Here is a 15,634-nt window from a genome sequence, read left to right as displayed (position 1 = left end):
GTGACGTGAATGCAACCATTGATTAATTTGGGTAGACCAGGGGATTATTTATTGAAACTCTTTATTGTACATTATGGAAAAGTAAATATACAATAGAGATTATAAAAAGGAAACAGGAAGTACAAATGGATTATTTGACCTTTGTTATTTCTTATCATCATACGATGTAATTAAGGTTGTAAAGTTGTATTACCTTCCTCAGGCTACACTGGAACGAAGACTCCAAAAGTTCCAGCACACGATCGTGACGAAGAAGAAGATTACATTCCTTCCTTCGCCCGTAGGTTTGGAGAAGTGTCGTCAGAGAAGCCACCGCGTAGATAAACTTAATCAAACAGTATGCTTAATGTAAGTTTTGTATTAAACCATTTGAAATGTAGGTCTGTGTAAATAAGGAAGCAATAACTCTGAAAATTTACTGTACACATAAATTCTTAGAAATAATTTGGCGAAATGATTTGACAGATTAAAATGATTGCATTTTTCAAAAGATTAGAAATTTAAAAACACTGTGATAATTACATTAATTTATAATAAAAAATTACTAAGTTCTTGTACTTGCAAACAATTTAAGTTTCATATATTTTATTCACATTATTTATCTGATTTTTGAGATATTTTGTAAATAAGTGCTGACACCAAATAATTAATTATTTATAAATAATTTGAATTAAATGTATTTGTAAATGACAATAATACACAGATCACATTTATAATATATTTTTGTAAATAAATCGTACAGCAATTAATAAAAAAAGTATTTTTATTTACTACCTCCTGTGACAGCTTTAATTTAAATTATTATAACTTATTATTTTTCACCATTTCTTTACTTACGCCACATCCAGTCCTGGATTAAATAGGCCGTATAGTTCGCGGCCTATGGGCGGCAGCCTCTTAGGGGCGGCAGATTTCAGAGGACGCTCACTCGATTTAATTAATCATTCGTTTATTTAACTTTAGTGCCTTCCATAATACAAACAAATGGAAAATTATTACGTAAGTATTTTAGAAACCTACATACATACATACAAACATAGATACATAAACCTCCCTACATGGGGCGGCGGAAATAAAGTGGCCTACACTCATAAAAAATATAAATCCGGCACTGGCCACATCGCTAATTAAAGATTGAGAGAGTTACAGTAGGTACTAGGTAGGTGTTTACAGATAAAAACAAAATAATGAAGCTTGGGCTACAACATACCCCCCTCATATACACCGAAGAAGTGCACCACGGATTTTAGTTGATACGCCGGTATAGGCTGCATAGTGTTAGGGACTCGGCTCAATGCTCGCTCAGATGATGCTATACTCCCGAGTGTATTAAGCCATAAGACCGGTGAGGCCAAAATAACCATTTCACTTACACCAAATACCCTCCCACCCCCAACCCTCTCGTGTCCCGTAGTGACAGTAATAAAGCCTTTTTCCGCGCGAAAAAAATACGGACTGTCGCTAGTTGTCATCGGTGACTCTCGACTCAAGACCATAGCAATTCTGATATAACTTAGCTTATGCTAAACGCTCTTTTTACAGTATTAAACATTATATTAGCAAAAATAATTACAGAATACAAATTTACACATTTTTTGACTACGTGCAACCAGAGAGAATGATAGAATAGTCGCCGCATCATGCATAACATATTTTCTCTTCTGCCAGCCTGTCCGCGCAGCCGAATACTTCCGGAAACGCCCGATGTCATCGACTAGGATAGCGGCGCGTAACACCCTCTCGTTGATTGACTCTCCGTCGATATCAATAAACGGTCTTGATGCCTTGTTCGATACGTTCGATTCAAAATAAACCTATGAAATTAATCTATGTCAGCAGAACGATACAAATTTATCCAATTGTTATAAGAACTTTTAGTGCGTTCTGACATGGAGTTGATTTGTATAAACTCTCGTTTATGTATCTGTATCTAACAAAAGAGAAGTTGGAGGCGCCGGGTATCGATCCCGGTACCTCTCGCATGCTAAGCGAGCGCTCTACCATCTGAGCTACGCCCCCTGATGAAGAAACTTTCAAATAAAACGTATAGTATATGATAATCAATAAAATGCAATGGACGAAAAAATTATCAAAATGAGGGTAGTTGGAGGCGCCGGGTATCAATCCCGGTACCTCTCGCATGCTAAGCGAGCGCTCTACCATCTGAGCTACGCCCCCTGATGAAGAAACTTTCAAATAAAACTAATAGTATATGATAATCAATAAAATGCAATAAGAAATAAAATTATCAAAATGAGGGTAGTTGGAGGCGCCGGGTATCGATCCCGGTACCTCTCGCATGCTAAGCGAGCGCTCTACCATCTGAGCTACGCCCCCTGATGAAGAAACTTTCAAATAAAACGTAAAGTATCTGATAATCAATAAAATGGAATGAGAAATAAAATTATCAAAATGAGGGTAGTTGGAGGCGCCGGGTATCGATCCCGGTACCTCTCGCATGCTAAGCGAGCGCTCTACCATCTGAGCTACGCCCCCTCATGTGGCAAGAAGTAAAGTTAAAGTAACAGTTCTCAAAGTTATACAGTCTCATACTCATTTACATGCTTGCTAAATGTTAAGCAACAAAAATATTGCTTAGTAATTTGGTAAAGTTAATTTAACTATTTTGTGTATTTTTATTTTAGGTATCATACATAGACTAGGGGACTTAACCAAGATTCTTTCTAAATCGTTAACGCGAATAGCAAACAGAAAAATGTATCGGAACCACTTTATCGCTTGGATACATCATTCTCACATAACGTTACCATAAGCGATTGGGGTAAGCTTTCTTGGCGACAGCCCTAAACGTCATATTTTATAATTTCATCTTTTCAAGAGCAGGTTTTGAGATAATCAAATGTAGAATAGGCTTATCACATAATGACAAATTAGTTTCCCCTGAGACTTGCCGAGCTTCACTGCTCGGTGTCATAAAATGCGTGCCACTGCTGATCCTGGCTTACAGGAGTTGTAGTGGTGGGTGTTAAGGCGGGAAAGTGTCTAGGTTTAACACATTTTCTGCTTTATTTTAGTTTATGACTAGCCTCTCTGACGCCAACGACCTCTGAGGATCCAATGTCAGGCAAATTGATACAAGAAATCATTAAGCAAATTAAGTTAGAAAAAACAAAATAATTTCGCCTGAACTGGAAGTCTAAACAGAAGCTCCGTGGCCCTCGTCGTCTACCCATTTCCTACTACATCAAGAAGACTATTTTATTTTTTATTCTAAGGAACCCCCTTTCTACCCCCGTAGATCCACAGAAAGTTACTTGATAACTCTTATGGGTAAAGCAAACTTGGGTCATTAAACTCCGCAACCGAGACAGATTCAAAGGAACTCTACATTCATATGTAGGTTTGATAGACAGGACATCCCACAAGACATCTCTACTGGGTGCAGATGTGCTAAACATTGTTCTATTCTTCACATCTTATCTATCTTGATAGCAGCGATATATTATGAAATGACTTTGAATGTCAACATTCATGCTGACACGCAGCATTAATTCAAAAGGCACTTTGGGCACGTCTGTCCGTGCTCTACATAAAGTGAAAGGTAAACATTTATACGCATCACGCATATCAATGTACTTACTAGTATTTATCTGGTCAACTACTTCGGGTGTTAGGGTATCAGGGGGCGTAGCTCAGATGGTAGAGCGCTCGCTTAGCATGCGAGAGGTACCGGGATCGATACCCGGCGCCTCCAACTACCCTCATTTTAATATTTTTTTCAACTGTTGCATTTTATTGATTATCAGATACTATACGTTCTATTTGGAAGTTTCTTCATCAGGGGGCGTAGCTCAGATGGTAGAGCGCTCGCTTAGCATGCGAGAGGTACCGGGATCGATACCCGGCGCCTCCAACTACTCTTTTCCCATAAATGTATATTGCATTTGTTCACTAACCTATAGTTATTATTTGTTAAATATTACGTTTCCTTATACCTAGTATATAATAGACATATTAATTACTAGACGTAGCTCGCAGCTTCGTCCGTGTAAAGCCCCCAGGTTCTTTTCATAGTGATCAATAGGGCAATGTGTACGAAGTCAGCGTCATCGATTAAAAAAATCTAATTAAATTTTCACTTATTTTCTACGGGCAAATATAACTGGGATATAAGTAACCTTTATAACAATCATGGAGTCTATCCATGTGTCAAATTTCATCTAAATCAAAGGCGTGCACTGTAAGTTGGTTTATAAACCTGAAAAATAAGAGACACTTGAAACTAACGATCAATTTTAAAACAATGAAAACCTTAGTGCCTTGTGGATACAACTCAGTTTCACTCTGAAGTGCGATATCAGCTGAGATACTAACAGATTAAGATCAGCTTCTTCTTTTATCTTAAGATAATCGATATTTAATAAACCCATTTTAACATCAGCTCGAAATCATATTTTCATTCACAGTATATGACGACTTTTGACAGCCGAGTTTGGTTTATTTAACACCGCAGATACCTGGAATCTTAAGTGACAGCTTAATCTTGAATTACTAACAGCTATTTTCAATAATCGATCGCAATCTCAATCTTCAATCCGAATCCACGTATGAACCAATCGAAATTACACATTTGTGGGCGTGTCAAAAATACTTTAATCTGATTGGTTAATTTTTGAGATAGTTCGAGAATAGGGATTGGGATCGATTATTAAAAATGACGGTAAATAGTTTAATACATTAAATATACTTGGGATATTACTATAAGGTCAGGATTATATATTAATAAGGCCCTTAATTTTCAATTCGATAGCGTAATATACTAACCTGAATAAATAAAATGTAAGCACGCCATTAAACTTTATTTTAAAAGGTATATTTTCGGTATCGATCGAGAAAAAATAGTATCGTATATTAAAGATCGTATATTAATCTCATCACCCACAATGCTGGAAGAATCATGAAAACGTGACGGCTTTAAAGGAAGGGGATAAGGACTAGGGAAGGTTTGGGCCATCATATACCCTATATGACCTTTGTATCCAGTGTGATCTCTTTAATCATCGCTTTTATTTGAAACTAGGTGATCCGACAGACGTTGTCCTGCCTTAACTATGAATTTGCAGCGCGCATTCTGTCAATCGCTGACAGTTATTTCAAACAATTGACAGTTATATAAAATTAATATTTTCATCAAGTTTCCTTAAATTTTCTAATTTTCTGCGCAATTGTTTTGATTTTTTTCTTACATAAGAACCTTCTCCTCACAACAACAAACACAACAAAAAAAATAGTGAAATCGTCCCAGACGTTCACACGTGATGGCGTTACCAAGGGAAATAGGGATTCATTTTTATATATATAGATATAATATGATACAGTGAACGGTAACTGGCCTAAATGTTATTACCAAAGAAATAATTAACTATTTATTAAATATTTTTTTCTGGGAAAAAAGTTTTGAATCGTCAGAACCTTTATCGGAGATACCTTTGACATTTTATATATAATAAAGAGAATCAAATTCAATTAAAAATTTCAATTATTTTATGGAGGAATTATTACTCCAAATAAAATTTGCAAAAAAAATAATAAAATAACATGCAGATCACATTTATTTATTTTTGTAAATAATCATACAGAATTGATTTTAAATGCATTTTATTGACCATTTATACCCCTTTATATTTTTAATCAGAGTTCTATTCATTCTTAAATATGTTAATTAAAAAAATGGTACACAATACAAATTTAAAAAGCTGATTAAAAACTTTAAGGAGACGTCACATTATGTCCATAACTGCTAAAACCACTTCAAACTTTACGTATAAATATATGAAAAAATGCATCAAAACAAACATCCTGGTTAATATAGTATTTCTGAAGATATATTGTGAATATATTTTTTTATCGATATTTATTATAATTTATGGTGCTCCCACACTGCGGTTATTTAATATTGAATGTTGAATACAATTGATGTTAGCACTAACCCAAAATAAAGTACAAGTTAAAGATTGTTAGCATTTTATAATTATAATTGATATTTTACTACAAATGGAGACAAAATGCCTCCTCGGGTTGAGTTGGGTCAAAAATGAATTACAATTCCGTAGTAAATCTTAACTTTATTAAAATAACCTTTAACATGTTCACGATGGATACAAATTGTCATAAATTACATATCAAAACGATTTACCAGGAAGCCCTTAAAATATTTAAAAAACAAAGTATCATAATTTTTCCTTCATTTAACATTAAATAAGTGGTGTGTGGAAGCACCTTTATATACAAAATGACATAAATAACATCACAACGTAGGAGTTAAGTTAGGCGTTTTTAAAACGAAAAATACAGGAACTTTTAAATAAAACATTTATACGACAAATAACATAGGTATAATTAAAAATATAGTTCACTTGAAATAATGGGCACAAAACTATCATAATAGAGTTTAAAGTAAAAGAAAATATATAAAAGAAATGTACTGAATTTGCATGAATGGTAAGCTATACACGGTAAAGGAATATGACCCTTGTCACTGGGAAGAGAAATCAACAAATATCATTATAATATTTTCAAAAATATAAAACTGTAAGTCTGTACACAAAAAATTAGGAAAAATCACCGGTATGAGATATCGACTAATTATAATAATATTGTTTTTACGCATTTTCATTTGACCGTTCATGTCCAACTAACATTTAACCCTTAGCACACAAGTTGCAATGGACAATAAAATGGCGACTGGAAAGGGTTAACCATGTCTCCTCTACTATAAGCTGGTGGTAGGATATTGGACACTAAAATGGCGACTGGAATGGGATGACCATCTCTCGTCTGTCACTGTAGGTAGGTCGCTGGTGGTAGGATATATTTTATCCGTCCCGATAGCGACCACCGTTCACAATGTGTTAAAACCTGCCATAGTGGCCCATGTGTGTCGCGTTCCGGTATCAGCCTGTGTATATCCAGTTCCAGCGGCCGGCGTAATTGTGTCGACTGCCGAGGGCTAATCATCTCTCGTCAGTTTTTAACCACACTCCTCTTACCATCAGGTGAAGTGAAGTCATTTTACCGTGCCTTAAAAGAAATATCGTAAACATTTCGTAGTTAGAGTTGTAGGACAACGTTAGAAACAGATATTTCTTATATATTTGCATTACATTTGTATAAGACCAAAAATACAACGCGTTACAATATTATTAAGCAACGACACGCGTTCGAAGGGCCTTAGTCCTAAATGTATAAGCGCATGCGCACTATTGCCTCGTTGCAATTTTGGCGCCAATTTGTACCCATGATAAAATAAGATTTTCACACACTATTATTATCCTGTAGACAAATTTCAGCTTTATTAATTAGGTCAAACAGTGGCATTTTATTTACATCCCCCGTAAACCAGGTATAAAGCGGTCAAAATGTATATAACTCGATCAATTATGTTAAGGCTTGACGCTTCAATGGACAGAAAAGGACAACATAACTGATTTCATATGAAAACAAATTCAAATTCTTACGTACACATTATAATTTCATTGATATATTTTTGATGGTACACACACCAAAATACACATCGTTGTTACTGTATTGAAGAAATATAATAACTAATACTATAACAATAAGATTTAAAATAGCTTTGCATATAGAAACAGCCCTGCACGACATGACCAGTGTGCGTCAGCCTTTAAATTCGTTTGTCATAAATGCTCGATAATTGTGATATTACGATTCCCCATTCTCGATACTCTCCCCGTCGTCGCTTTGAACCTTCTCGGACTCCTTCTGTTGCTCTTCTTCCTCTTTCTGTTTCTGTTTTTTCACCATATCCGATAAATATTTACACCTTTGCATGCATTCCTCCTGAAAATAACGTAATATTTATAAATAAGATTTTATAACATTAATTTTCGACACAAAAAATATGAATATTTAAACACGCACGCACGCACGCATACATTCACACGCACGCACACAGAGAGAGAGAGAGAGAGACGGAAGCACGCACGCACACTTACACACATACATACGCACATACGCATGCACGCACGCCTTTTATCCTACTTTCTGGCATGTGTTTTCCTTTCCATGATTTAAAATGGAACGGAGTCTACGCCATATCAGGCACAAAATTCAAAACTCCGCTTTGATACAGAGTAAAAAAATCCAATATCAATTTACTCAACCCAGGTTCGAACCCGAGACTACAGCACTGCAGTCGTCGCAATACAACGCCACAGAGGCCATCAGTTAGTAACAGTAAAGCAGGAACAATTGTGTACAATTACATAATGACAAAGTAATACGTAACAGTCGATGTACCGCAACATGTTTAGTCTTGCTTTCATTTTTACACTTAATTTTGTCAATAGATTTCCTAAGAGTTGAATGGAGGAAAGAAATCTGTACTATTATATAAAGTTGAAGAGTTTGTTTGAACGCGCTAACCTCAGTAAGTACTAAACCGATTGTGCAAATGTTACTTATAGAACTACATTACTCCTGAATGCTAGAAGCTGCCTTTTTTCCCTGGAATATATCTATGCCGGATAAAGTTTTACACGTGGGCGGAACCGCAGGCAAAACCTAGTACTTCATATTTTATTGACCCTTCTTATCACCAGATTCCAATTGCCTTTCTTACACAGCAAATGCTGTTGATACTGATTATTACCACAAAAGACCTTTATTATAGACTAGGTATTCACGGCTTCACTTGTGAGATAATTATGTCGACTGTCGAGGGTAATCATCTGTTGTCAGTCGACATTCTATTAGACCCCACCCCATTTACCATCAGGTGCAGTGGGATCACTTTGTCGTGCAAGTATAAATAATCTTTTGAATAGGGTACCGGACTCATTTTTGTTCTTTACTATTATCAAATATTTACGTTGTATAAATTATAACACAAAAGGAATTATTAAAATCCGGTAAAAAATCAACAAGTTATAAGTGTTTGAATGTCGGTGGAAGGGGTAATTAACAAGAAACAGAAAAGAGACAAAATAGCCACATTTGACGTCATCGGGAATTACGACGTGTGCGAAAGAAAGAGATGAAGCGATATGCCCACAACGCGCCCACTTCTGCACGTTACAATATTTAAAATATTAATTTACTAGCTCATTTTTTTAACCAATTTTTATGCAATTTTCGCAGGAGTGCTTCTTTTTTGTGTTATGGACCATTACATATAGAATAATGAACAAAATCAAACACAGGCCGGTTCCCCATTTTAAAGTTCAAACGTCGATGTTTGTGTATATGTGACGTACCTTCGTCTTCCCGGGTACAGCAGCCGCGATCTTCTGCCACCGGTCCCCCGCGCCCCCCTTGGGGTACTTGGCGAGCGCGTTCTCCAGCGCCTTCTGCTGGGCCTGCGACCACACGCCGGCCGGGCTGATCTCCTCGGTCTTACGGGTCTTCACCTAACAATGTATTTGTCACATTAATGATAGCCGTAGTGTACACCACAACTGCCCTTTCTTTTCCTTTTGCCATGCCATTGACGTATATTCTATAGACACGAACGTCCATACAAACTATTTGTTCAAAATCTGAACTAAAACGTCACTGTTATAACCTATTTATTCACTTGTACAACAAATAAATTTACTTATTTGACTAATATTTTTTATTCACATCCAGGTTTGAACTTAGACTCGCGTTTTTATATTATGAGCGCCTCTCCGTACACAACCACGAGCATCAATATTGGCACCATACTAAAATCAGTTTGAATGGATGACAGTTCAATTCAGTTGAACACAGTGAATGTTCGGAACGCTAAATCTAGTACGTATTACAAAGTATATCGATGGTCCATGCTATATGGTTGTCTGTAAGGTAAATGCCTCGAGTGATAAGATCGCCAATTGTACTCTGTTTATAAATGAATATACTAAGTGTTTTTTTCCTCATGTATGTATGACGTGTACAATAAAGAATTAAAAGAAATAAATAAACGTCGTATATTACAGAATTCAATAACAAAAATAATGGGATTCTATAGAATCAGTAAACAAACGATAGGATATTCGTGCTTGATTCCCATCATTTGCGTAACACGACATTGTCTTTAATTATAATTGAATAGATGACAAACCTTCTGATCTTTTGCAATTTTAACATCAGTTCTTCAATATCTTAGGAAGCGTCCATTAGTTACGTAACATTTTTTTTATCCTCCTTCCCACCTCTAGTATGATCTGCCTCGACCCTCCCTAAATGCTTTCCCAATTAATGAACGTCCACTTACTGCATACATATCCTTTAGCAATTACTTTGAGCTAGAAATTACAAATCACAAAACAGAACCTACTCCACCACCTACCTTCTTCGGCACCTCAACCACGGGTTCCTCTTGCTCCTGACCGGGTATCTTGTAACAATTGTCCTTCAACTTGGCAGCCATATGCGTGACCTCTGTCACGGGCCGGCACATGGCCGCCGCGATCTTCTCCCACCGGTCCGAGCTGCCTCCAGGATGCTTGTTCACCAGACGGACCAGCTCCAAGAGGTCGTCGTCCGTCCACAGCCCGCCGGAGATCACTGGTGGGGCCTGAGGAAAAAACACAGTAAAAACCTATAGCTGTATTCAGTATTCCAGGTTTTTCATTATACGGACGTGATAACCAGTGGCGTCCAGGTGAAATATCTGTCGCCAGTAGTAGCAATTATGCCGGCCTCTACAAAACCAGATACATAGGATGATCACGAAACGCGAAACACTTACGTAGGTGTAAATCTGGCACTGGATTTAGTCACCATTGCAATGTAATTGAATAGTGAACTGACCATTACGGCAAATAAGACCGGCGACATAGTTACAGATTTAATTCAGTACTGGCTTTGATAGACGGAGTATTGCAGTAAGCCAAGCTGTTTTGTCACTTCTTTATTGGGGACACGCTAATTTTTGAAAGCTATAAGTCCATAATTTTTGTACCCCCCTCTCTTCCTATACTTTTTGATGGCAATTTTCTAGATATTTTCGATATTTCCTTTGGAGGTACCGTGTGCCCCCGCGTGCCGCCACAAAAAAGCCCCGCAGTAAACAATAGTGTAACTAAAATAATGTAGCTCGAATATACGGCAATTTAAATCGGGATCAGACTGTCTAGGTGGACCAGTTGCAGACGCAAAGTGCACCAGTTTCACCTCTGTTCCCTTCAAAGATAATCGGGAATCGAGTGACATAAACACAATTTTGAAATACACGAAAAAAATTACGACCTGCGTAACCGCATAGCAGCAATCATACTTAGTCAAGCGTCACAAACTGTTGGAAGTGACAATAGACGCAACACAATAGTTTGGAAACGAAATAATTTATTTTGAACCTGTATTATGTTACATATTATATAGATTCCGTCAATATTACTCTACCACCGGTTAGGAAAGCAGTTCTCACCAGAGAAGGACGGGCAAGAAACTCTGGTGTTGCTCTTCAAAATCAGTTTAAGGTATAAACTACAGTACATGATACAGAAAAAAATATATAATTCGTTTTTTATATTATTTAATAGTAGTCAAAATCTGTTTAAGGAATAAAAATGCATTACACAGATTTTTTTTTTTTTTATTATTATTATTTAATATCTGTGCTGATCGTTGCCTTATTGCGATAACTAAACGTTCTAACAAAGCAATTAGTCGTACATTCGTTACGCAGGTGTGAAAACAGCAAACAATATTGTTTTGCAATAAATAGGTTATACGTCTTTTGTTCATTTGTATTCAATAATAAATAAATGTGGCACGACTGATACATAACTAATATGAATATATGTCACATTAGCATAAGAAGATTATAAAAAAAAACATAGATTTATCTCGAATGGAAATATTTTCATATGTGAAAGAAGTTACTAAGAGAATTTTAAATGGCCTAGTAATATGACAACAACATTTTAGAACAATATAAAAACACTTTCTAATTAAATCTACTTGAAATTTATATTTATATTAAATGAATGTTGACATTAGACGTAATTTACTAAGTTCTTCAATACATTGTGCATCTACAATTGCCGAAATTATTTACATAATATTAGCTGATTGTACTCACTGGGGCAGGCGCGGGTCCCACAGGCCCCGTGGGTCTGGGCTCGTCGGCGGGGTCGAGCAGGCAGTCGTCCCTGGCGGGCGGCACCCAGCCGCGGCGCTTGCGCACGCCGGCGCCCGCCGCCTTGGCTGCCTCCGCCGCTGCCGCCTCACGCTCGAGTCGCTGCTTCTCTTCTTCCTCTCTATTGTGGAATATATTACCAGGATAATTATATTACACGACATATTCCTTAGTTTAAGACTACCTATACTACATAAATTTTAGGGGTGATTTAATAGTCACCATGATAAAAACTATCATTGTGGCTCATCTGAAGTTATTTTATAGTGAAGGAATTTATAACGGGTATAAAAAAAAAAAAGATTTGTTATAATTTTTTCTAAACATGTAGGTAGTTCATTTAATGACATAATTATCTTATCAAATATATTTTACGGATAAATTCTCTATCAATTATTTATCATAAGATTAATGGGTAATTATCAAATTTTGAATAAATGCTTTGAAGTCAAAATATTAGAATTGTAGATGCCTCACAGCGCTTGCTAAATCAAATTTTTCATCAAAATTAATCACTATGTCAGTATTTTCATAAAAGACTTTAATTCACTAAGATACAATAAAAGATAGTATGCAATGAGAAAAAATGCTCTAGAGTCTTTGTTTCTGCAAAGTATTTGTAGATTGAAACATATTATCAAAAGTGCATGTGATAGCACTTAGTTTTGATGTATTTCTACACAATCAGGGTCATTTTGACATTGGATTAATAAATAGAACCGATAGAAACATACACTTGTATTCTTGTAAATAACACTTTATAATGAGTTACTCGAACTGTATATAAAATAAAGAAATGCCAGTTTTGAACAAAATAAATAAAAAGTATATAAATAAAAATGTAATTAAAATTTTTACACCCAAATGCTATTACTTAATATTCTCCACTTACCTCTTCTTCTGTCTTTTGGCTTCTTCCTCCTTCTCTTTCATGCGTTTCTTGAATTCTATAATGGCCATTGGTATAGCAGTTATACTCCACCATATGCATCTTGGTATTTGAAATGGTAATGTATCCTTTATACTGGGTTTTGGCAACTGTTCTAGTATTTCAGCAAGACCTGCATCAAATCCAGACTTTTTCGAATGCTTTTTTCCCCTACTGTTTAAGATTTGCTCCTGTTAAAAAACAAAGGTATATTAGTACAAATTACTAATTGGTCTGGTCAATACATCAACTGTCCAAACTAACCAGTAAACTCCAATTCTCAGTTTAAATAAAAACTAAAAAATGTGTTTTCTGACTTGTAAAAATTAACTTATCTCTATCTTTAACAAATAAAATCTCAACAGTTTCACCATACCCACTAAATAATATTTTATTAAACAATTAAAACTCACCGCTGTATATCTCTTCTCGGCATACGCTGCCCATCCAACAGCATACTGGCCAAATGTGATAATAATGAACAGTATAAGAGAGCCCTCTGCCAGCCCCATCTTCCTGACGTGTCGGTAATAATATACAGCTGAACGCCAGTTAGGAAGACCATTTTTGAGCACTTCATTATACCTAAAAATCATTGTAGTTTGTTAGTATCAGATATGTTATGATTGTCACACACGCTCACGCCTTGTATCCATAGTCACTATTAGTATCAAGAATGTACTGGTTGTCACACACACTCATGCCTTGTCTCCCCTGAGGGGTAGGCAGAAGCATAATTGGTGCAACAACTTTTCCAGTGTTTTTGCCTCCCATGATGTGATAAGGACCGTGTTTAACCCCACATTGGCCACAAATTTCAGACTTCAGGCAGTTACTAAGAAGAAAAATCCAATATCACTTCCTGACCCAGCGTTCAAATCTGAGACCTCAGCACTGCAGTCATATTGTAATATAACTATGCCGTGGCAGCAGTCATGATTGTCATTTTAGTAAGACATTTTTAATATATGTACAAAATAGCAAGTATTAAAGCAATAAGTGATAATTACTTCTCAAACACAATACCAAGCATAGTATCAATGAAGTTCAAAGTTTTATAGAGTTTTAAACTGGAACGTTTTTTATCTCTCCGGAAAAGTTTTAGTAAAAAAAATCTGGAATTCATACTTCTCTCTTTTCCCAGGGTCCTTCAATATATTATGTACAGATACTAAGTTTCTAAACTGAACATCCGCATCAGGGGAGTCATTCTTATCCGGATGTAGTTTTAATGTTAGTTTCTTGAATGCGGACTTTATTTCTGCTGGTGAGGCATCCTGTAATAACATTTTTTGTAAAAATACCTTGCATTTGTTGCTAATACAAAAATTATGCAACACAAAAGTGAAAGTTATCAAAGACATAACTTTAGTATTTACTTCGAATCTACGTATGTTAATTAGGTAGCACAAAACTTTAGGCATCAATTATAATTCGTTAGCTAAGTTCGTACATGTGTCTCCAAGTGTCAACAGATAAGAAATAAATGGTGAATTTTAGATAAAACTACGGCACCAAACTAAAGGTTTCTGACCGGCAGACGAGCTTTATACTCTAAATATTATCCTAAAATAATCCTTACCTGTGCAACTCCCATAAGTTCGTAAAAATTCTGATTCACTTCTTCAACCACATCGAAAACTTCGAAATCGCCATCGTCCCACGCCGCCGCGTTTAGCACCAACCCCAAAAGTATTACTATTGCCCCCCTCATATTTCAGATATTTTGTTACCTAATAATTAATTTACAAAATCATATTTTTTTTACAAATTCTAAAAAAAATTCACAAGTTTCATATTATGACAGATTCGTATTATACGTCAAGTGGCAGATGACAAGTCGCCAGCTGGACTAATAGAGTTGTTAGTACTCAGTACTTGAACAACTCGATTACACATTCGATATGATAGTGTTTTAGTGAATAAACATTATAATCGATATTTTTTATTTTTTAAATTATTCTGTACTCTACAGACAAATGTACTGTAGATAATACATTATTATTATCATTATAATCAAGATTTTAAAATTCTCTAAGCTATAACTCAGCTTAAAGTTTCCATTTTAAATCTCATAACATTTAATTTGTATTCGGATCAAAAAATATCTCATAACTCTAATACAATATATTAGATTATGAAAACCAAGAGCTCTGTTCACCCAATAGCCATTTGAAAGCAAATTACATTGATGTAAAACGGCAATTTTCTTGAATTAGAGTAATCAAAATTTTATCTGAATTTGTAATTCCATAGAAGATGAGGTTACCGGGATAAGTTTTAACCATTTTTTTATAATTTCGACAAAACATGGTGTCCTTTATACAAAATGATCTTGATTTAAACCAGTAGTAGTAAATAAATAAGTTCCTAATGTCAAACGTAATTTTAGTAATTAAAGTCTTTAAATTAAGCTGCTATAATAATATTAAGTCAAGCTGATAATATTTTATTTGTTTAGAACCGACCATATTAGTTATTTCATAAATCATGAATAAGTACTAAAGGACTATGTAATATCTTTCTGCATGAAACAATAGTACTTTTATTAGTTATTCACAAAAAAACTACAGTTCTCTGCTCATACTACGCATATAGCATAAGGTTTTTTTTGTCCA

General features: G+C 35.5%; 2 protein-coding genes and 6 non-coding genes across 8 annotated transcripts in view; 3 read left to right on the top strand and 5 right to left on the bottom strand.

The window, feature by feature from the left end:
* The window catches only part of LOC115451500 (hemocytin), a 63,687-nt gene extending 62,930 nt beyond the window's left edge, over window positions 1-757 (top strand). The window contains 1 exon segment of the mRNA XM_037439762.1: window positions 203-757. Coding sequence (XP_037295659.1) covers window positions 203-324 — 122 coding nt within the window. The 3' untranslated portion in view covers window positions 325-757.
* A 1,189-nt stretch (window positions 758-1,946) lies between these two features.
* Window positions 1,947-2,019, bottom strand: Trnaa-agc. Its single transcript has one exon. It is a non-coding gene; the product is annotated as a tRNA-Ala (tRNA).
* Window positions 2,020-2,105: 86 nt separating this feature from the next.
* On the bottom strand, window positions 2,106-2,178 carry Trnaa-agc. The gene has a single exon. It is a non-coding gene; the product is annotated as a tRNA-Ala (tRNA).
* Window positions 2,179-2,264: 86 nt separating this feature from the next.
* Trnaa-agc lies at window positions 2,265-2,337 on the bottom strand. Its single transcript has one exon. It is a non-coding gene; the product is annotated as a tRNA-Ala (tRNA).
* An 86-nt stretch (window positions 2,338-2,423) lies between these two features.
* Trnaa-agc lies at window positions 2,424-2,496 on the bottom strand. Its single transcript has one exon. It is a non-coding gene; the product is annotated as a tRNA-Ala (tRNA).
* A 1,146-nt stretch (window positions 2,497-3,642) lies between these two features.
* On the top strand, window positions 3,643-3,715 carry Trnaa-agc. The gene has a single exon. It is a non-coding gene; the product is annotated as a tRNA-Ala (tRNA).
* An 86-nt stretch (window positions 3,716-3,801) lies between these two features.
* Window positions 3,802-3,874, top strand: Trnaa-agc. Its single transcript has one exon. It is a non-coding gene; the product is annotated as a tRNA-Ala (tRNA).
* Window positions 3,875-6,066: 2,192 nt separating this feature from the next.
* Window positions 6,067-14,856, bottom strand: LOC115453648 (dnaJ homolog subfamily C member 1). Its single transcript, XM_037439670.1, has 8 exons — window positions 14,599-14,856; window positions 14,145-14,293; window positions 13,430-13,601; window positions 12,981-13,207; window positions 12,032-12,209; window positions 10,295-10,522; window positions 9,237-9,389; window positions 6,067-7,821 (listed from the first exon to the last, which is right to left on the bottom strand). Exons 1-8 carry the CDS (start codon window positions 14,728-14,730, stop codon window positions 7,684-7,686), a joined length of 1,377 nt encoding a protein of 458 aa, XP_037295567.1. The 5' UTR covers window positions 14,731-14,856; the 3' UTR covers window positions 6,067-7,683.
* Window positions 14,857-15,634: the final 778 nt, after the last annotated feature.

This window comes from Manduca sexta, chromosome 17 (genome assembly GCF_014839805.1).
Source record: "Manduca sexta isolate Smith_Timp_Sample1 chromosome 17, JHU_Msex_v1.0, whole genome shotgun sequence".
Taxonomy (NCBI): Eukaryota; Metazoa; Arthropoda; class Insecta; order Lepidoptera; family Sphingidae; genus Manduca; species Manduca sexta.
This window is presented reverse-complemented; position numbering and strand designations above follow the sequence as displayed.